The sequence below is a fragment of the Lineus longissimus genome, chromosome 3 (assembly GCF_910592395.1).
Source record: "Lineus longissimus chromosome 3, tnLinLong1.2, whole genome shotgun sequence".
In the NCBI taxonomy this organism is placed as follows: domain Eukaryota; kingdom Metazoa; phylum Nemertea; class Pilidiophora; order Heteronemertea; family Lineidae; genus Lineus; species Lineus longissimus.
Genome location: NC_088310.1, coordinates 26877865 through 26899725, shown reverse-complemented (window position 1 = coordinate 26899725; position 21861 = coordinate 26877865). Strand labels below are relative to the sequence as shown.

The 21861-nt window shown below is 42.5% G+C and overlaps 3 protein-coding genes across 8 annotated transcripts in view; 1 reads left to right on the top strand and 2 right to left on the bottom strand.

Moving 5' to 3' along the window:
• Positions 1–3199: 3199 nt before the first annotated feature.
• On the bottom strand, positions 3200–5208 carry LOC135484463 (calmodulin-A-like). Its single transcript, XM_064765968.1, has 5 exons — positions 5056–5208; positions 4722–4752; positions 4362–4505; positions 3724–3969; positions 3200–3283 (listed from the first exon to the last, which is right to left on the bottom strand). Exons 1-5 carry the CDS (start codon positions 5056–5058, stop codon positions 3252–3254), a joined length of 456 nt encoding a protein of 151 aa, XP_064622038.1. The 5' UTR covers positions 5059–5208; the 3' UTR covers positions 3200–3251.
• Positions 5209–5362: 154 nt separating this feature from the next.
• On the bottom strand, positions 5363–12294 carry LOC135484462 (spermine synthase-like). 3 transcript variants are annotated; one of them, XM_064765965.1, is made up of 13 exons: positions 12197–12294; positions 10618–10698; positions 10068–10185; positions 9725–9824; positions 9063–9113; positions 8761–8828; positions 8231–8409; positions 7459–7622; positions 7051–7140; positions 6767–6878; positions 6292–6380; positions 5834–5943; positions 5363–5698 (listed from the first exon to the last, which is right to left on the bottom strand). In XM_064765965.1, the coding sequence occupies exons 1-13, from the start codon at positions 12282–12284 to the stop codon at positions 5641–5643; spliced, it is 1308 nt and encodes a 435-aa protein (XP_064622035.1). In that variant the 5' UTR covers positions 12285–12294; the 3' UTR covers positions 5363–5640. The 3 variants fall into 3 exon arrangements, with proteins under 3 accessions (XP_064622035.1, XP_064622036.1, XP_064622037.1); XM_064765966.1 differs by lacking the exon at positions 12197–12294 and adding an exon at positions 11334–11690; XM_064765967.1 differs by lacking the exon at positions 12197–12294 and adding an exon at positions 12128–12191 and having other exon boundaries at positions 5365–5698.
• Positions 12295–14484: 2190 nt separating this feature from the next.
• The window catches only part of LOC135484461 (lysosomal-trafficking regulator-like), a 39510-nt gene continuing 32133 nt past the window's right edge, over positions 14485–21861 (top strand). For all 4 annotated transcript variants that reach the window (XM_064765962.1, XM_064765964.1, XM_064765960.1 and 1 more), the window contains exons 1-6: positions 14485–14579; positions 15581–15707; positions 16118–16203; positions 17894–18059; positions 18493–18583; positions 18798–21778. In XM_064765962.1, coding sequence (XP_064622032.1) covers positions 15624–15707; positions 16118–16203; positions 17894–18059; positions 18493–18583; positions 18798–21778 — 3408 coding nt within the window. In that variant the 5' untranslated portion in view covers positions 14485–14579; positions 15581–15623. The remainder of the gene's footprint in view (positions 14580–15580; positions 15708–16117; positions 16204–17893; positions 18060–18492; positions 18584–18797; positions 21779–21861) is intronic.

Here is a 21861-nt window from a genome sequence, read left to right as displayed (position 1 = left end):
CGTTTGGTTGTCAAGCTATCAGCAGCAGCAGCAATATCCTCGACTGAATTCGGGGCCAGAGCTGCCACCGCCATGCAATCCCATCTCATGGTAGGTTTGATGCCCCGCTTGCCCTCAACCACGCAGAAATTGAGACACTGCAGGAGCATTCGACATCTTTGCTTCGAAGCAAAACAAACGCTTCAAATGTAACAAGTCAGCGCCCTCTGTCCAAGATTGCTTGAGGCTTTTCGTCGAAACTCATTTTGGTCGCTCACGATGAGGCTAAGCATGTAGGAACGGTATGAGTCCAAAGAAATGTCCTTGTGCGACAGAATCCCATGCCATATCGCCCTGGAGACAGTTGAGAGCTGACCTCAAGAGAAGTTACCATCTTATCGCCGAGAAATGTAGGTTTTTTTCTAGATACCAACAACTGGATGCAATCTGGGAACAAATCATTGAGCTTCCCTTTCGATCCTATATGCACATGTATACTAGGCTACCCTGTGATTCATTGGTGAAAAGCGCCTTGATTAAATAATTTTCTGGAATTAATCACCCAGACTGCCTCAAGATTCCTTCATCGTTTTCCATTGTCAACAAGACCGAGCAAACGTCACACAGTCAGTATCCATCTCTAAGCACCCTCATCGCTAGTATTTCATACTGACAATCCATAATCCGAACCGCCCGATCGGAGGAAGTTAAAAAACCCTCGCCTCTGTCATGTCACTTGACGTCGAGTCAGAGCTAGCGATTTTTCTCGTTGCTGACATAATGCCTAATAATCGCTGGGGGTAATCCTGCCCAGATGTTATTGGCAGAGGACTTTAGCTAAAGATTACTCTTTCTCTTGCGACAATTCGAATGCTCAACAAATCCTTTAAAAGCCCAAACCGGCATTAAGCTAGTGACTTTTACCGTCTTTATGCACAGTTACTGAACAAATCTTCTTAGTGATATCCACGTAAAAAGTTCAGGCCGGAATTTATTGTTTCAATATCGGTGTATCTGAATTGGGAAAAATGGGTGTTGGAGTTTTAATGTGGCGCCACCTTACGTGACAGTTAATCATGAATGTGTGGCCTTTCCTGAAAATGCTCACTATGGGAATGGTCAACGTCGACGGACAAGCTGAACGTAGCGGCCTCAGTCTTTTTTGGAAGAAGAAATGAAAGACATGGTTTTCAAAAGGAAACCGATCCCAGTCTGATATAAAACCGTTAACGCTGCCTTCAGTATAATGTTATCGATCATGAACCACAGAATCTTTGTTGTTTTTTGAATGATGTCCTACCGGGAGATCGAAGCGACCGCGCTCGTGAAAATGTAGACCCCCATGTGCCAGCTAGTACTAGTGGCGCCGCCTCCCGCTCAGATATAGTAGCTGACGCAAGAGGAAGGATTTGAGGTGGTTCAGTAAAGGCAATTATCAATTAGATATTATCTTTACATCAATAAACGAAACCGTTTGTCACCTTTAGAATCCGGCCCCTACACCAATAACAAACAAAGTTGGAAAACAAATACCTATGTCACTAAATCGTGTTTAAAAGACAATATACGAATCGCATTTCTTTATGGGGTGTAAAAGATTTATTTCGAGTCAAAGCCATGCAACATGCAGGATTAGACTGGAGTCGTATCTTAGCGTGATGGTAAGCTCTCCAACAAAGGTTTCCCCCTATACATTGATCACCTCTGCAAAGATTTGCTTTGTTCAGGCGCCGGATTCCCTGCCTCCCGATAGTCAAATGTCAGGCGTAAAGATGGGAAAAGAAAGCAGGGAATTAAAGGTGTAAAAATAATCATATTGCTATAGTTTGGTAGCTGGTAGAATCAAAGTCCGCTTGTGACAAAGGAAGCGCTGGGCTAAGCCGCCCTGTGCAGTCAATCTGCTACTGATCCCCATTACGCCTGCTACTTAACCTCCATTAAAGAAAAGAATAGACAGGCGTTAAGGCCAGATTTCTGACTTTGCTTAGCATCTACCAATAAAGGCGGATTCGTAGCCGGCAAGCCAGCTTATTGTCAGAAGAAGACGGTATTTCCATTATTGTCTGTAATAAGTTCTTAATACAATTGGTTATTTATTTCAGGAAAGGCTAGCAGATATTATCATATAGCTTTAGCTCTAACATATTAGCAGTGTAGCGCGTTTCTCTGATGGTTAATGCATTTGTAGACTGCTTAAGCGTCAGAATCTTCATTTGCATCTGATCTATATCATGAAATATTTGTTCTCTCTCATGGTGCGCCTGTTGAGTCAAACGATATAAACTTTTTCAAAGAAAATCTTTCGGCGAGATTTTTTTCTTTGATACAGGCTTTTCTTTGTTTTGTTTGTGGATGATATTATTTCAAAATCTCCTTTTTACGGAAGTTTGCTTTTGCTCATGTAATAGAAAGTGGTGAAGGAAGTCGCCAGCGTCCGTTGCCTCTGCCTGGCCAGCCTCGGAGAAGCTTAAGCAGGTTTCGTAATCCGTAAGAACGACGAAAAAAGGTATGTCATGTATGTGCAGGTGTGATCAAGTCCTGTCCTCATTCATTTACGCCGCAACATTCTAGATCATCTTTGTACTTACGTAACGAACGGACATATTTCAAATCACAGCCGGAAAGGGTCATAACTTCATTTGATCCTATATACAATATACGTACTCTGTCCTGTCTGTCGCCAAAATGCATCGTTGTGCCATCAGAGCGGTCCCTGTAATATGCTCAGCATCATAGTTCCGAATCCTCGGTCGAAAATGATCGGGTAGCGCTGATCCAGCTTTGGCAATTTGTTGCATCTGCGGAAACGATAAGTCGGTAAGCCTAATTGTCCGCTAGGCAACTTTGATTGGTATTAGCTGGCTTATCGTCGTAAGTCACGGAGTCGACCCGCAGCCAACTGAGCCGCCGCCGGTAGTTTTTGGAAAGAGATGGAGTATGACATTAGCGACGTTGAGAAAATGAACGCGCACAGGTACGTGCACCTAGCGTAATCAGAGCTTACGTCCGCGGTAGTCACCAGGTTAACTCCTTCAGTTAAGACAAAAACTAGAAAAAAACTTTGAACAATTGATTTTTTATTTAATAATTTAACCAAGTACACATGTACAAGGATTAATAACAGTTTTTGTGTTTAAAAAATGAAAACGATATGTAGGCCCGCAGTGTTTGGACTGCTCAGAGAGTGCATCAATGAAGAAATACATCGTCCATTATAAACGAGCTTTGGGGCAAGCACTGCTTCCTTCCAACACATTCTTTCGAGCCCCAGCTCAATTCCCACCATTCAGCATCTTTACAAACTCTGAAAAGGAATTGGAGCCTGTTGTTAGAATGGAAAAAAATTTTGTGAAGAAGTAGGCAACTCGAAAAAAGGCCTAAATAGTTTAGTCAAACTTGCCACGGCAGTGGAAACCTCTTGCGGACAGGGTGATGGTAACTTTTTGGTCCAATCGCTTACGGACAGTAAACGAAACAATAGCTTATGTGTATCCATGATATCAACATTTCTTTAGGATGTTCGCAACCATTGGAAATTAATGATCAGACATCTGCTGATGTTGCCTAAACAATTTCGTTCTATTTCAGCGGAACTTTGTGGACACTATATGACGCTTTTACCTTGGATTGCTTTACGTGCTTTTGGTAGGCGCGATTTTGGTTGGTTTCAAAGGTTGGTTATGTTTTAGTAGTTTTCTTTAACGATGCATGCTGACAGCATCATCAACAGAGAATCGCCCTCACCTTCATAATCGATTGTTCCATCACCGTCCGCATCTGCCTCCCGTATCATCTCTTCAACCTCGTCATCAACTATCGTATTGCCACCGAGATTCATCATCACAGCGCGCATGTCGGAAGTACTAACATATCCGTTGCCTTCGCGGTCGAAGATCTTGAAGGCATCGCGTATTTCAAATTCCGTGTCATCGTCTTTGATCATCCTGGCCATGAGTGAGAGGAAGCCGGAGAAGTCGATTTCCCCATCGCCTGAAATTACGGGTTACCGCAAGAAGAAGTGGATTTATTGAAGGCTGACAGAGCAGATATGACGACGATGTCTCTACATGCCGATCAAGGTCGATCACACGATCGAGGCCAAATCAAACCGAGATCGATCCGGATCGAGTCGGTCCAGATCTTTCGGTCGTACTTTTGGTCCATTATGTTTGCATCGTGCAAACGCAGCACATTAGACGTGGCCATTCATGACGACGTGAGCGATGAGATTTGGCCCCCTAGCATCCCTAGTGTCGTTAGTAAAGTCGTTAGTGTCGTTGTATTGTGGGTCAGTCCTAAACTCTTTTCCTTCAAAAGGGAGTGTTCATATCTAGAGCACAACCACGACCCATTTGGCATATGTTTGAAGAGTGCATACTCACCTTCAGAATCCGTCTCGTTGAGCATGTCCTGTAGCTCAGCCTCTGATGGGGTGTAACCAAGTGACCTCATGACTGTGCCAAGTTCCCGTGTAGTGATCGTCCCGTCACCATCCCGATCATACAGGGAAAACGCTTCCTTGAACTCTGTTAAAGGTTAGGGACGAAGAAGTCAGCTGAGAAGAGACCAGCGAAGTGTATATATACACATAACAGCGTGAAGTTTGAATGAGTTTGCTGGGCGTTCGCAGAGTAATGAGAACGTGTGGTCGTGGTACCCACACTCAAGTATACAATCATTAAAACAAGGATAAATCTCAAATCTATGCATGATTTCTCGAGTAAAATTGCCCTGATACCCACCTGCTATTTCCTTCACAGTAAGGACTTCTGCCTAAAATGATAACAAATTGGTGAATAAGACCCGAGAATTGGGTTTGATATGATATAAAACCTTCATCAATGGATTACTCGACCATTTGATTATTCTGTGATATCATAGAGAACCCCTCCCCCACCACCGACATCATCAGCTGCACATTATATCGACATAACATGACTAAAACTGACGGCTAAGAACATGAAATGTATGCGAGTTACGTTGCAGTGTTGTTTTCAGAGGATATTGGAAGTGAAAAGTGCGAAATTGACATGACAACACACTGAATCTATACAGAATAAAGGTACATGTACTCACCATTCTCGATGTGTTCTGTGTCTCTACTTAAATGTAAACACAGCTCAAAAAACAATTTATTTTCGGCTTTATTTTATACAATAATCCTTTATTTCAGTTCGGGCCTATAACTAGCAGTTATTTAGGCCCCTAATCCAGTCTCATGCGGTTAGAATTGAAACATGCACGATAATCCACATGTCAAGTATGAAAAGTGAAAGTTCCCTGCAGGCCATATAGTTTTCAATTTTTATTTCGTTTTTTTATAAAGCAGTCCCCCCATGGTGTCCGATGTGTTCGAGCTTGTGGACACGGACTTTCGTTCTGTGTCAAACAATGGTAAACCGCAAGTACAAAATTAGCTAACACTGCCACGGACAATAAATTGAGTATTTAAATTCATGCATTTTATACTTTTATTCTCGACGGTACACATGTCAGCATTTCATAAAATAAACGCTTAGCAAAGATTGCCTGAAACGGACACAGAAATATGTCAAAAACTATATTGCCGGGGTATAAATGATCTACCCTAATTAACACTACAGTTCATTTTGCCTGTGGTGCGTCCGTCGTCGGCCTCTGGGAAAATCGTCATACAGTGGTTCATCGTGCTTCAGACCCGTCGTTGGCCTCGGGGAAAGTCACCTCGTAGAAGAAGTAGCTTGGTTTCGTCAAGGAAAGAAAAGTATGTCAAAATGTTAGCATCGAGCGGTTCGTGAAATGTGTTTACCGTAAAGCCCAATGGAGATGCAAACGTTGAAGCAGAAGATGTTTCAGGATCGAGACGAAAGGATACTTTTCAAGGAATGATGGTATACACATACACTCTCGCACTGTATACACGCCACCCACCGCCTTGACGGCACTTTTAAAATCTGTGTGGACAGAGGTCGGTTTGGGGTCAAGCTGCAAGGACAAGATCGAGAATGTGTTTGGTACAGACTCAGAGAGCGAAGATTTTTACAGTACATGTATATATACTTGGAATAAGTACCAAAAAAGTTAATTGCTGTGAACAATCCGCAATAGGCTCTCCAACGCCACCATGACCGAGAGTTGATGGCTTCACTCAGTGTGAACAAAATCGAGAACCACCACAGCGCAAGTTTTAGCTTGAAGTCATGGGAAGGGCTACCTAGCAGTCGGAAAAAAGTTTTGTAGAGACTGAAAAGGACCGCTGACTTGTCTTCGTATATGTTGACAGTTATAATCCTTGTGTTCCAGTTGCTCTATTGGTAATCAATTTCGACTTACCGCCTGCAGATATATGCCATCGGGCTTGAGGACTTGTTTCGACAGGCTCAATACTGTTTCGTTCCTCCATTTAACATCAATGTTTCTCTCTGAAAAAAATAAGAAAATGGTGCATGCCCAGGCTCCACATGGTCTCTTCTGGCCACTTTGTATCCGTTTTGGTTGGAATTAAAGGATGTACATTGCAGTCTTTGCACCAACTGGATTCATTTCTTTCACCAAGTAGACTGGAGTTACCGTTTTCAAGAACTAAGTCTCGCACTGTAACCTCTCTGGTAACGAATGGTTCGGCGCGGGTACTCGAACGAAACAAGAACGACCTGCGTATATAGTGCATCTATCAGCTTATAGACAGTGACAGAGCCGGCAAATCACGTTAGGTTACGTGTCTTCACATCGATGGAAAGGATCATTCGCGCATGAAGTCGAAATAAGACTCCTCCGCAGCTCCTGATGGAGAATGATAAGAACGTACCTTTTGTGTCCGGGTCTACCAAAAACATGGACATATCATCCGCAACGAAGTCATACTTGGCGCCATCTCGCACCGCGTCCTTCAAAACTTTGAGACCATCGCCGACAATGATCTGATTAAAAAAAGAGAGTTACAATGCAAAACGCGTCAACTCAATAATTACCACCTGGAACCATAAACGTGATTTTTTTCAATTGATCAGGATCTCAGGATGTATCCCAATATACCAATCTGTTTTGGCAGAGAAAAAACTTTCACTCCCTAGCTGCATTGAGAATGCGTACCTTATGGTGCGGTCCCTCCATTGTGTCTAATGATGTTCCACACGCTTTCCTCATGTACTTGCGACTTGCGGCAATCACTTCCTCGTCAATCTGGAAAGACCATGACGATATTTCAGGGAAAAGTATTGTGGCAATCATGTGGATGAAGTGAAATGCGATACACGTTTGGCCTGATAGATAATCATTGCTGTCTCATTCACAGGAAGTGACTTTACTCACTTACTACTTTACATATTGCCGCGGAGATTTGCCACTGAAACCACATCTACATTATTCAAACAGAGAGTATATGTCTTACTTATTTTTACTGTAGAAATATCAAGAGACATCGTAAATACAGTGTTCGATCATGCCAGGCACAATTTGAGATCAGAAAATAAATCGTTATGTTCGCCGTTTTGTTCCCACCTCGCACATGACCACCATGTTAGGCTCCTCTTGCATCACAGAGTGTATTCCACCTCCGATTCCTCCGCCAAGGAGCAGCACATCTTTCCCTTTGTAGTCATTTCTCTTGTGCTTTCCTATGCCGAAATTGAGCTCGTTGAACTCGTTGTCTCTTTCAGACTGCACTGCAAGACAAGCGGGTTCAAGAAAATGTACATTTTATGCCGATGATCAGCATCGCCTACAAGCTCGCCCTCAGGCATTCTGAACCGCCAGACGGACTCCATCCGTAGTCCGGGTCGGCGGAGTGGATTCAAAACTTGAGGGTCAAGATGGCCCTGAAAGGTGGAAGTTTTATGAAATACATACACCCTTCCAGAAATAAGGGGCTGAGTGTCCGAAATAGTGATGTCATAAGGGGAAACTACGCCTTATGGTGGAGGGACAAAGGAGATAGTCATGGTTGACCAACACACTTGAATGCCTTTAATGACGGACAAGGGGGAAAAAGTTAGTGTCCGAAATAGTGATGTCATAAGGGGAAACTAGGCCTTATGGTGGAGGGACAAAGGAGATAGTCATGGTTGACCAACACACTTGAATTCGGGAAGCATGTACAACACTCGGTATAATAGAATTCTGCCTGGTGTCGAACAATGGAAAAGCAAAGCACCCGAAACGTCAATGTAAACGGCTATCCCATTGTTTGGCATCGCAATCAGGAGGTCGAACAATGAAATAGGCGTTCACGTTGGCGTTTCGGGGGATTTGCGAAAACCGACGATGCACTTACTTATTTCACCATCAAGGTACAATACGTTCCCATTCAATGGACACTGGTATATCTGTATTTTCTGCATTTTGGAGAAGGAACTGAAGACGAGTTCGTCGTACTCCATCTCGATGACACGCTCTGCCGTGGTACGGCTGTATGTCCACAGGGCATCACCCCGACGGATCGGTACTTTGAGACTGAAAGAAAAAGATATGTTGATATGTGCGTCAGCAAGCCAGGCAACATCGGCCTGTGTATTCTCGAAATAAAGTTGAGGTCCATACCTGCTCTTAACATGATTCCAATGGTTTCAATAGGTCACGGACACGATCGTGGCGACGATCCGTTGTGAATTAAGGGTCACAAAGAGAACCTTTTCCACGACGCAAATATTCGTCTTGAGTCTATTTTGTGCGCTGTGAGGATCATTATACCTTTCGACATCATGTTCATACGTCATGTTCCCTCAAAGACTCCTCCTTGTAATATACGAACAAGAGGACCGAGTTGCAACCAAGTTGGGATGTGAGATCACGTCAGCAACTTACGTTTCCATTTTAAGGCACCTGTCCCCCAGGTACTCTCGTACACGATCTTCCAGTCGATTTAATATAAACTGAAGATAAAAGAAACCCATCAATGAAAATGCAAGATTAGTTTGTTCTGAACAATATTTTGGGCAAGACCAGAAGGAAACAACTTGACTGCTCATTGGGTCTTCGGGTGTTAAATAAATCCCCTAATTGGATTTCTCCTTTTGTACATCCCCAACATTTCACCCCAGGGTTGATGTAATCATCATTTAAACCAAACAGAATGGTACGTTTTATCGGTACATGCAATAACCTACCTCTTGCCAAGTGTCCCCTTTTCCTTCCAATGCATATTGCTCTTTGACTTTCTGTAAAAAAAGTGTCAATGTCTAGTTCAACGACATGCAAGTTAAAGACGCACGAATAAGCCCAGTGCAATAGCTTGATCTAGTCTCGATTTAAAAACTGATCTTTTTGCCGCGAAGTTACTTATTTCTACGCATTTGAGCTTATTCGAAAGTAAATTATCTTTGACCCTGCATTGTTTTTAGCATGAATGATACCATAGAGTCAGAGAGAGAAATATTCAGAACACAATTATGTAGTATTTCCAACACTCGGACATGTGCCAGATTGAATCTAACTGCCCAAGTCAGAAAGCCTGAATCCATTACGAAACCGCATTTTGTCCGACCATTGCCTGTAATTCAGCGATGGGGTAATATAGAGGGCAGCAGCTGCAGTGACGTCATCTTCGCGGAATGCTATTTGCATACCTTTTGTTTCGCTGTTTGATAAGTTCCTCAAAATAACTTCCGACATCGATAAATTACCCTAGTCGGATTTGTATAAAATGACAGATGTTTTACACGGTTTATGGTTTTGGAAACAAGTGTGTATCGATTTTGAAGGCTATTTACACATTTCGACCTGCAGAGCCACCCCTGCCCCTCTCTGCAGGGAATCCAACGCCTCTTACCACCAGGGCTTCAAAATTATCCTTTGTTTCTCCGACACACATGTAATTGACGTCAATTGTGACGGTTCCTTGGGCTGCGTACACCCGCATCGTCAAGTGACTAGAAGAAAAGAAAACGCGACCCGTTCTAGCAAATTCCTGTGATGTATGTCCTTAAAATCTACGTTAATGGATCTATTGAAAGTTCATGGAAAGGTATAAATCTTAAATTCAAATTCGATCAAGTGCCATCACTTTCCAGCTGATACAACTTCTCTAATGATTATTATCCCTGATAAATGGAATAAAAGAAGTGACGGTTACTTATCATGTTCGCCATTACTAGACTATGTCCATAGCTCACCTGGTGTTTTTACTGATCATGACGATAATTCTGTCTCCATTCTCCACGTTGACGTCTTGTCTCGTCGCTACGTCATCGAGGCAGATTCGGCCAATCTCGTACAGGTCTTTTTCAAAAGCTAAAATTGGGTGAAAGATTAATGAGCACAATCTCGTCTGATCACAACCTCCTTTTTCAATTCAATGGCGTGGATACCACATTACATTTCTGCCTGCAGATTTGTTTAAAAAACAGTTAAGTCGAATTCATACATCGACGCAGGACAAGTGACGCCCAGATTTTGAAAATCTCTACTATTTGATGTCATTTAGAGGACCACAGGAAGTGGCGAACGCATTGACCCCTGAAGGTCATGCGACGGAGCATGAATTTAGGTGAAAGCTTCTAGTTCAATAATTTGATAGGCCTGTATTTTTAATCAAAATATATTGACGTATTTCGTGAACGGGTTACCATGGAGTTACCCGCAGACGAGCGATCTTTGTTTCGCTCTTCGCAGGTCGCAACATAAGAAGATCGCTCATTTGCAGAGCGCTTTAAAGAAACTTACCATTATCTTGCAGTAATTGTGGTGAAACTTTGAAGAAAAGTGGTATCGTCTGACAAGTCATTTTAAGAACCGAAATATGCTCTAGAAAGAAAAACAAACCAACCTGACTCAAATACGCAGATTAATGTTGTCAGTGCTAATGTCACATGGCACTATGATATAATATATTCTCCAATAATGATATTACTCAGAATTTGGCTGTGTTACCTGTCAATCGTGTTTTCCCTTGATACAAAACTGACCTCTTAACCTCTTAATATGTAAACTTATTTGACCATAGGACCATAGGACCATACTGACACACAGTAAAAACTATTATGTCAGACAAGGTAACTGATGGCATCAACGTAACTCATTATGTCCCTCTCTCCATTGACGTATTGTTCTTTGAGGCGTAACATGCGTTCGTCAATGCGTACATATGTGGCTCTCCTCGGGTTTGGTCGGTCAGTGAGGGACGGTTCATATTCCTACGTCTGTTGGGAGGTTATGCCCGCTGTACACGATCCCTCAAAATTGGATGAAAAAAATTTGACCGAAAAGATTGATCGTGTATGGTGGGAAATTGGATGAAATATTTTCCATCAATCAAAGATTGATGGAATAGAGCCGGTCCTATTTTTGAATGACGAATTGATAAAATTTGACCGTGTACATCGGGCATGGATATTTATTGAACAATTAACCCTATTGAATTGAATTGTTCGTGGGTTCACCGAAATCAATGATGGTCCATTCCTCCTTCATGATGACGGTGGTTATGCAATTTGACGGGTTTGTAATGCAAGGCCTAGATTCCACAGTTTGCCTCTCATAGACGACAACATGGGCTGGACGCAGAGGGCAGTGGAAATCATGATAGAGTCGTATAGGGCCCACCCAATCCTATACAACACCAAAGATGCCCTGTACCACAATCGCGTTAAGAAGGAACTGGCCTACCAAGAGGTACTTGAGGATGTCTGCAAGGAAAAGAGTGACTGCACGGTTGATGACGTGAAGAAAAAAATGAACGGGCTACGTAGCAACTTTGCTAGGGAAATGGAGAAGATAAACAAGACCAAAAGAAGTGGTGCTGCGGCAAAGGATGTGCACAAGCCAACCGTATGGTGGTTCCAGAAGCTGCTCTTTCTTAACGATCAGCAAATATCTCTTCATCCATACGCAGATAGTTTTTGTAAGAAGCGGGGTCTTCCAGCCTGAGCTCCTCGTTTAGCATGGCATATGCCCCTTTGGATGCTCTTCGAAGGATCCATGGCCGTGTCCAATATCGGCGTCGTCGTCGTCGTTTCTTCTTCAATGCGGCCATGGCTATTGCCATAGCAGCAACGGCAGCTGACGCAGCAACGGCCACAAGCAGTCTTGACTGCACGGGAGCCATTTTGTGAATGATTGGATGAAAATGATTGACCGTGTATGGCGGGACCCTCTACATACAAATTTGACCAAAAAGATTGATGAAAAAGTTTGATGAAAATGATTGACCGTGTCCAGCGGCCATAAGCAATACATTTGAATAGGCGAAACAGGAATAGGCGAAACAGGAATTAGGCGTATATACTGTATAAAGTGTACAGACGGGCAAATAAGTAGAACGGTATAGCTCGATCCTGCTTGTCGTATATACTGTATAAAGTGTACAGACGGGCAAATAAGTAGAACAGCATAATAGGCCAAGCAATTACTACCATGTACTAATTGTTATCATTGTTAGGGATTAAGTACTGCCTTGACATGTATTTTCAAAGCCTCAGATCTTCCATTGGCCTGGAAAATGACAAGGGCAGGCGGGCCTACCTTACTTACACAGGTGTAACGTTTTTGAGTTTTTTCCCATCTGCGTGTTTTCATTGTTTGATAACGCTGAAAGATAGCAGCAAGCAAGTACATTTAGTAACAGTCTAACTCCACATAAGCGTCTCATGTCGTGGCGCGTACATTGCACATCTATATCATAATACTATAAGGCGGCTCGATAAAGTGCCATTTGGGGGTAGTGTTTCGTCTCGAAATTTTGCACGTTTGCAGGTGATATTTTATCCTGATGCAACGTTATGTTTATATTCGGTAATTAACTTCAGCGGAGCAGTAATGAGGGATTTTTAATCGGACACTGTCAATTCTCCTTACCACTCACAGAAGCCAAGTGATATTTCATTAGATTTTCATTGCAATTCAATCTATTCAAGGTATAGCCCATTTGAACCTGCCTGCGCCACGGGTACAATGCTAGTATCTTTTATTTGTCCATGGGCCACGCGGTGTGATAACAAAGGTCGTGGGTGATGATATACGCTGCTTGAAGCGCTTAGTGGTAAATAAATAAAGACAAGTCTTTGTTTATTCTCGTACTGATTATATTCTTGTTCTGATACAGATATTTATACCTCCTGCCGAACTTCAAATCCAACGTCTTTATCATAGATCAGTCTAGCATTGTCTTTTAGCCGCACTCCGTAGAGGGCGTTACTGATGGTGTTACCGTAAGCCAATTCACCAGGCTGGAGTATCCCTCCTTCTACCACAGCGATCATCCTAACTACGCTTTGGAAGAGAGTGGGTGTAGACAGGGTCGAGGGGCCTGTCGTCATGGGGACTGAGGAAAGATGACGCTTCGGCGCGAGGACAGCCGGGCACAACTCTGGTTGTGATGGTGTCTCCGCGCACTCAAGAATATTTAACAGTTCCATTTGTTGCTGAAATTATAGAGAAATTTTACCATTGGAATATGCCTTTTGATATACAATAGTGATTAATATGATGATAGTATAAATATAGCACAAGCAGTAAGATTACCATCTCTGTCCTCCACTGACATTTCGCACCGCCTTTTGTGTCTATAATACCATCACCATTTTCAATGTTTACAGGTGATACATATGATATAATAAGACAATGCAGTTCTGGCACCTTTTTATACGCTGCAAGGCCAGCTGCGAGTATGGCTCTCTCTTATGGTGGGCTGTTTAGCATCCTGAAGCAAGCACTTGCGTTCACAATCATACCTTCTCTGCAATATTTGCTGTAGATTCACTTGGTTGATCGACTTTATCTGGTTTTGGAGCATCGCTATCTTTACAATGACTCTCTGCCGATATCTCTTTTACAGCATGTCTTGGTTTGTTCTTCTCTTCCAACATGTCCGATGGCACAACCAAGGACACCTTTTCCAGACGTTCTTCGTCCTTTGCCTTACCGGTAGATGGCCTCACTGAACCTCGAAGAAAAATTGCACGGCAAGTTGCATTTTTTACGTTTGGCATTCGTTGGGCTTCTTCAAGAGGGAGTTTCCCATCAGTTGGTATATTAATGATTCCCTTTGTCTGTTCTAAAAGTAATTGAACCCGCTTCCCTTGCTCTTTTTTCACACGAGCTCGCTTGTTCTGGAACCAGATATTGACGAAATTTTCACTGCGGCCGAGTTCGTCTGCTAACTTTGATTTTACCTCCCGACAAGGCCACTGCTCCTCTTCGAATAAGTCTTCGAGCCTATCGAGGTGTTCAGGAGGGATAATGGTTCTCTTTCTTCGCTTGGGAAGTAAAGATTCCATTGGGAAACGATACCAATTAACGATAATTTAATTTATAAAATCAATTTCAATCGTCTGCTAATGGCGGCCAATTACTGGCTGTTCTTTCGATTTTCCTCACCCACTGTCTTGTGATATTATGATAAAATTATTTGGGGCCGGGGAAACAATAGCAAATTAAACGTCGCAATATTCGTGTACTTTAAACTTTACTTTGATTTCTTTCCATAATACCTCTTTATGCTTTATGATATATTAAGAAATAATCAGCGGGAGGAAGCGTTTTTCTAAGAAGGGCCTAAAAGTGTCACATGATCTTAACATGGCGGAGGCGATGTTGACAAAAATTGGGGTCATGCCGAATTTTATTCGGTAAATAAATCTGATTTACACCCATCTCAGTGCCGTTTATACGTATCTTACAGCTATCAGGTACGTAGCAACCGTAGTAGCTGACAAGCATGCTGCAGTTAAGACCGCCTTACTGAGTTACTTGGCTAAAAATATAAAAATAGGCCTATAATATTGGTATGTATGGTACACCATAGTTTTTATGTAAATTTAAAGTTAGTATGGGCTCATGCTTTTACCCTGTTTTCATGGTTTTATGTGACGGATGTGTTGTATGTAGGCCTGGCCCAGCTCTGGCTGCGGACATGATGTACACGGTGACAGTGCATGCCATGTGAATGTCAATATATCTTTTCGAAGAAGACGAATCAGTGCCAAAACAAATCAAATGTGACCCGCTCTACCAAAACTAGGCACTTGTCGCATCTGAACTTGACAGGTTGATACGGACTTGTTGTTCATTTCCCTATTGTAGACCTTTTGTGAAATCTATTACAAACTGATTTGGTCACATTTCACAAAAGGTCTACAATAGGGAAATGAACAACAAGTCCGTATCAACCTGTCAAGTTCAGATGCGACAAGCGCCTAGTTTTGGTAGAGCGGGTCACAAATGTGCACACTCAAGTCATGTCATGTCATAAGGTCACACACACGTCATGTCAGAAGGCCTAACCCGACTTCGGACAATAATGCTAGAGACATGGTGATCCTTTTTTCAAGGTGAAATGCATCACTGGTCATCGCCAATACAAACTTCTTCGAATTTGTCTATGATACGATACATTGGTATCAGACAGTACAGTAGAAAATCCCCTGGCCGGCCGTAAATGATTAATAATCAAAAATAAATAAAATGGCCTGAGTCATGAGTGGCATGGCAAAATTTTGAAGAAATCGGCCAAGTACAGTAGAAGTAGTTTTCGCACAGCAGCAGCCCAAGCGTGCCAAAAGGATGGGCATTCTCTTCTCGTTTTTTGACAACATTGCAATGCCATTTTGGAGGCAATGGCTATGGCAGGCTCCAGATCGATATCAAGTGGCTAACATCAACATTGCAATACCTTGACCTCTCTTTCCAGATGATGGTCCAAATAGTAGTGTAGTGCCAGTCTTTAAGTGATTATGGCAGCATTACCAAAGATGCCGGGAGAAAAGCTCAAATGTTGCTGGGAAGCTTTTGTGCACACAGGCAGGGAGCAAAATGAAGTGAGTGGAAGAAGCTGGTGATCTGGGTGTGTCACACTGTTGATACCTATAAGAAGAGCTAAAGGCTATCATGGTTTTTAAAGACCCTCAAACACACCTTTTCACCAAAGTTCTGAGCTGCACCATTATTTTCGATCTATCAGAGTTGAATTTTTTCACAAGTTCAAAATTATGAAAAATTTTCAAAGCCAACATTTTTTTGGGGGCTGATGATGTTTCTTCATTTTGTGCAGAAAAAAAACAAGTGAAAAAAATATTTGGACTCAGAAATTTTTTCCTCATCCTTCAGATTGATTTTTTTCCCAAGTTCAGAATTCTGAAAATTTTTCAAATTTTCCTGTTTTAAAACCAGATCATCTTTTAAGCTAGTGCTGATCATCTGTTCAAAAAAAAATTTTTCACTTTGTCAGCAGAGATCGCAGTACTTGAACTGTTTCCTAAAAATCTACCTTGAAGAACGAGCAAAAATGGAAGAAGATGATGACCTCAAGTTCAGGTGAGCTGTTTAGTGTTTCAGGGAAGGTATTTCAGAAGGATGCAGCACAGTGCATCACTCTGATCTGAGATCTAAATTCAGAGACTTTATATCTTTGGGTTTTACCCAAAATTCAGATTTCTACGTGGCACAATATTCGAAAGAGATTTTAGTTGTGCTGATTTCCACACCAAACCAATTGACTTGTGTAATACCAAGAACTATGAATTAGTTTTTGGTACAATGTCGGGACAGGTATTAATTTGACTGTAAAAATGAGGCCAGTTTGTTTGTTGGTTGTAAGAGTTAAATGACTGGTCACATGGAACATATTTTCATCAAGCTCACTCATGAACTGTCATTCAAAGTCAGCTGAACGGAAGACACAGGTTTTCCCTTCTTCCTGGTGACCTTTGTGGTGTGGTGTATGTCATGATTGCAATATCGATATATCATTTCAACATAACACAATCTATTGTCTCATTCAAACTTTGATTGATGATGTCTGCTATTAGTAGGCCTATTGATATGCAGGTAAGGACATTGTCCTAAATGTTGACATTTGGCGACTCTTATGCAGACCATTCTGACTAGAGCTTTTTTAGAGCTTTTTTAGAGCTTTTTTTCCATGCCACTACAGTCAGGCTCCAGTTGGGTTTATTGGGCCAGTGACTTGGTCTTTGGCCAGAGGTAGAGCTCATAACAAGCTACTCATAGACGTTCTTTCTTACTTGGTTGGGTGCTTTACTTGCTCTGGCAAAGACACCAGGTACAAAAAGCCTTGGTCTCACGTCTTATTCAAAGAACAAAGCAATTTCAGGTTAAATGTGTCTTGCTCAAGGAAACATACAAAACAGCATTATGCCTTCCGAGTGTCGAAACCTCCTTCCATGCTCTAACCACTCTCCCAGTGAATGACTGATTTCCCAAGGATTTTAGCTAGTGTACTTTTACAGTGAACTAATACTTATACTGTGAACTACTGGTGGTACTTTAACTCTGTCTTAAAGCCTTAATCATTGTTGTGTAAGCTTAACTCACTAATTTGAAATTCAGGTGTATCTGCTGAGTGCTGTCCTGGTCATTATTACAATTCATTGCTTGGCCTGTCACTGCTGTGTCATTGCCATTGGCCTAAATAATCCATGTTTTCAACGAATACATATGTACTGCAAGATTGCTTGACCTCGACCATGTTCGGTCTGGTTCAAAATATGAGTATATGATTGTGAAATTCTATTACCTTTTGAAGGTCATAGCAAAGATTTTGATGACATTTTGATTATATTTGGGCAACAAAAATCTTGAAAACGTGCAACTTTGATTGATCTGTAGATCTCGAGTAATGAAAAGTGTGTTTCTGCATTCTGCAGGAGTGCTATCCATCCCCTTGGCTTGTCAAAATAGAACTCCAAATCCCCAAATCAAATATCTTTGAAGTGCTGAGCTGCACCCAGAAGATAAATAGGCCTAAACTTACCCGACTTTGATCATCACATAGATATATGCTTGCAGGGAGCTTTGCCCAGGCTTTGCCCTTTCATTGAGGGGGCATGGGGGAGATATCAGCTGTTCAGATTAGGTTGTCAGACTAGGCTGATACAATGTCATTGTAGAATGCTGCCACTTGTCAAAGTATAAACTTGCTCATTGAAGAAGTTTGTATCCTGTAGATTACTATGCAAAATCACATCTGCCCTATTCTTTTCAGTGATATGAAGAGTGCGAGTAACCTGTTGTCCCGCGAGTTTCTCTCTGATGTTCATCTCTGCTGCAGCCGGAGTGTGGATGATGATGACACATCTGGCCTGACCTCGTATCTCCTCAGAAACCGCGGATGGATGATACTGAAAGTGCTGAGTTATACTGGAGTAGAGGTGAGTCTGTATTGTCTTCATCTAATAACTGAGCTGCCTCCTCTTAGGGTGTAAAACATAGCGTTTTAGGGACGTTTTTGAACATAGTCTCCAAACGCTTTTACCATAAATCGTGCAGTATTTGAAGAAATATAATTCTTCATTTATGTCCATGATACGGATGTAGTTTTAAATGAAATAGAGAAAATTACTCACTCAAAAGGCCTTACTTGTCAGATGAAAGTTTACTTGCTGAAGAAAGTAATAAGACGTCTCCCAAGCCACAGAATCAAGTCACACATCACTAAAAGTGTGAAAATTAGAAAGTGGCAACTTTAACTTATCACTTGCCTGACCAAGCCCATACCTCTGGCCTCATTAAAGCTTCTCCCCATCTCAGTGAGATGGATTTAAGGAGGAAAACTGAAAGGAGAGTTCAATTTTCTTTTTGCAGAGTTTGACATGCAACCGAGAACTTGGAGAGTTGTTAGTATCATTGTTAAGACTGTGTTGCAGAGCCCCTATGAAAGAAGGTGCCAAAAAAGGTAGGTTTGGATGGCATTTCTGAGAGAAGTGAAATAAATAATTGCAGAGTCCAGTGGCGTATTGCAAAGATATGACAAAGGTCGATGTATGTACCATGATACCACCTACGATGATGATTGCTAATGAGATGGGGCTAATGCTGTGACAGGAATCACCTTTATGGAATGTGAGAAACTGTACCAAATGTTCATGTATTCAAATTCTTACTTTTAGGGACGTCCGATGACTTGGCATCATATGACGTCTGCTTTGCAAACCTGCCATACCGATCAGAAGGTGGCCAACCTCCCCCAGCTCCCTTGCTTACAAGAAGAATATCCATCCCGTCTGGGACAAGCAAGATCAGGCGTGGAAGTGTTGCAAGTAGCCGCCTACGTTATACCAAACGCCGCCAGTCCATCATGGACACTCAGACCGATTCAAGCTCTGAAGACTTTTATGGCTCATCGGCAAAGCCTATGCCAAAGAATTTAGCCACCAGGAGGCGCTCAACAGATATCAATGTGGTTAAATCATTCAAGACGCTGGCCGGAGAATTAGGCTTCTTCCCACACATTATGCAGAAAGAGAAGCTTGCATTACAGAAGGGGAGGTTTCAAATCCAGGAGAGCGTTGAGTTTGACGAGATTGCTGCCTTTGATTTATGTGTGTTGATGGTGGAGTTGATTAGTTACATATGTCAGGGGGATATCGAGTCACACTTGTTGACGAAAAGTCTCCCCTCATCGCTCTTACCTAGCTTGCTCGAGATCTTACGCAGTTTACACGATAAAGAGGAGGATATTTTCAACCTCGCTGCAGGATGGTCTGTTGGTGATATGATTCTCCTCGAGCAGCACCTTATTCGTCTAATCGTTGCAGTGTGTCTCATGGTCTGCCAATCACAGAACGGATTCCAGTCATTTTTCTCATATGATGCTATCCCGATGCTATTAGAGGTCGGTCGGATATGCATGGAGAGTTTGAATACAGAAACTGGCAGTGCTGAAAAACAAGTAACCCCACCCTACTTATTCCTCTTAGCTGATATTCTAGAGGGGGTGCTACAACTTGTACACAATCTCCTGAGAATCCTACAAACAAACCCATCATCCTTGAAAAATGCCATTCAACTGGTGACGGAATTTGTCGAAGGCCATGGGTTTGAACTCATTCACAGTGTCCTTCGTCTTGTCGACGATAAAGTAAAGACCAAAACGAACTCTAGTCAATTCGCAGGACTGTGTGCATTGTCACGATCGCTTATTGGTGCTGTCGAAAAGGTTGTGGTGTCCTTGAAGCAAATCAAGGTTGAATACATTCACGCCATGAAGTGTTTGAAACGAAAACACTTCCATTGTGAGTTCCAGAAGTATCTTCACCACCATCATAACATTCTTGGATTACCGTTGAAAACGTACGATTCATTTTTCACGAGTAGTGACAGTTACGGTAGCTTAGATGGTTTCATGACATCGAATACATCGACTGATTCAGATTTCTCAGGACAGCAAATGTGTGTAGTGGCAACCTGGAGCCATTTCTTGTTTAAAGTTTTCCCGACGTTAGAATCGAAATTCTTGTGCCAGGAAATCCTGCAGTGTGTAGAAACTGCAGGAATGTGCTGTTGCGTCCTCCCTGAGGTGATCCTGAAGTCCTTCCTTGAGAAGTTTGAGACAAGAAGTAGCGTTGTGAGGCGCCATGTTCTCAAAGTGACAGTCTGGGCTTTGCTTCATCAGTGTGGGGGTCTCGCAAATACCGATTCCTTCACTGAACCGTGTGATATCTGCAGTGAGGAGGAAGAGGATCCAGATAACACTGTTTCCTCTAAAACGTTAACATCCCTCACTCCATCCTCATCAAAGGAAATTAAAGTGCTGTCAAAAGAGAGGTTACCGGGGTCAAACATTGATACAGACAGTGCCCTCTCTAGCGATGCTAGTGAAGGGGAGCTTACCAAGCAAAAGTGGCATTGTTTACATCTGTTTTACCCACTCATAAACAGTAAGAACTCGTCTGTTGGGTCACAGGTGACCAAATACATGCTGCGGCTAGTCAGCCAAGGAACTGTAAGGATGAAGGAGGAATTGTTCATCACAAATTTCCTACCATCAATCGCACAGGGTCGTCGGATGCTACACAATGTGGACAGCCCGGAATTCGTGACAATGCAGAACGTCATCTTGCATTGTTTAAGTGCTCTACCGATTCTACTGCAGTCGCAGTCAGCGCAACATCTGTTTCACAACCATGGCTGCCTGCATCACCTGATTCAGTTATTTGAAGTGCCAAGCTTACAAAGTGCTGTGATGAAAGTGTTCGAGGTGCTAATTGTTCTTGATGATGGCAAACTCCTCAATCGAATTCGAAAACTGTCGTCTGCTGGCTCATATGAAAAAGTCACGGATCAAGTGTTTCAGTCCAAAAGCTGGTATGACTTGGGACAAAAGGATAATGCTGTTACAGAGGCAGAATCAGATAGCTACATTTCTAAATCACAGAAAAAGCGGGCTTTGAGTATGTGTAGTGCCACAACTGAGGTCTTCTTGGACGTCCTACTGGACATTACCATAACGAACTGGCCCCTTCCAAATTACATGTTCTTGCACCGCAGCTCTTCAAATGAATCTTCTAACAGCTTGCCGGTTAGTCCTAGGATTCCATTACACAAGTTAAAAGAGCTCAACGAAGCTACTTTGGGAAGCTTCGAGAGTGCAAGCACTCTCCGGGCAGAGTCTCCACCAGCCGCTGCAACCAGTCCTTTGGACAAGTTATCCTTCATGGTCTCTCTGTGGAGCTCTTGTGAGAAACTGTTCACCCATAGTCCAACGTTCCAAGATAAGTTCATACAACATGACGGTGCTAGTTTGGCGTACCAATATTTAGTTGAAGTTATCCAGGTGCTTGCAGAAACTGCTGATTCTTCCGATGTCCCCCATGCTGCTCCAGACAACCCTGAGCAAACTGACTCTGCCTTTACCAGTGGAGTTGATTCCACTTCATCGGATGCCGATTCTAGTGTCAGCACCAGTTCCAGTCAGACCACCAAGAAAGAGGGCGCCTCTGCCCAGAAGTTGAGGAAGCAGGACCTGCAGTCAATCCATGAGGGGGAGGTCTTACAACAGGAGATGTTTCGACTGAGGTTGACAGTCATGGAGTCTCTTTTGCTCATCTGCTTAGGATGCTGTCGCCAGAATGTCACTTTTGGTGAACAGGTGGGTGTTTTCAATTTCTGTATAGATTCCAACACCAGTTTGTCTCTGGGAAAAATTTCATTTTTTAATTGCTCTTCAAAGTG

What these genes read in the sequence shown, in the direction of transcription:
- LOC135484463 (XM_064765968.1), bottom strand. An exon ending in TACTGTGAAGGAAATAGCAG is followed by an intron (nt 4,506 to 4,721) that starts GTGGGTATCAGG and finishes AACCTTTAACAG; the next exon opens with AGTTCAAGGAAGCGTTTTCC. An exon ending in TGGAACAATCGATTATGAAG is followed by an intron (nt 3,284 to 3,723) that starts GTGAGGGCGATT and finishes ATTCCTTTTCAG; the next exon opens with AGTTTGTAAAGATGCTGAAT.
- LOC135484462 (XM_064765965.1), bottom strand. Translation starts at nt 12,284, where the DNA reads ATGCTGTTCTACTTATTTGCCCGTCTGTACACTTTATACAGTATATAC. An exon ending in GTACCTTGATGGTGAAATAA is followed by an intron (nt 7,623 to 8,230) that starts GTAAGTGCATCG and finishes CTTGTCTTGCAG; the next exon opens with TGCAGTCTGAAAGAGACAAC. An exon ending in ATACCATCATTCCTTGAAAA is followed by an intron (nt 5,699 to 5,833) that starts GTATCCTTTCGT and finishes GACGAAACCAAG; the next exon opens with CTACTTCTTCTACGAGGTGA.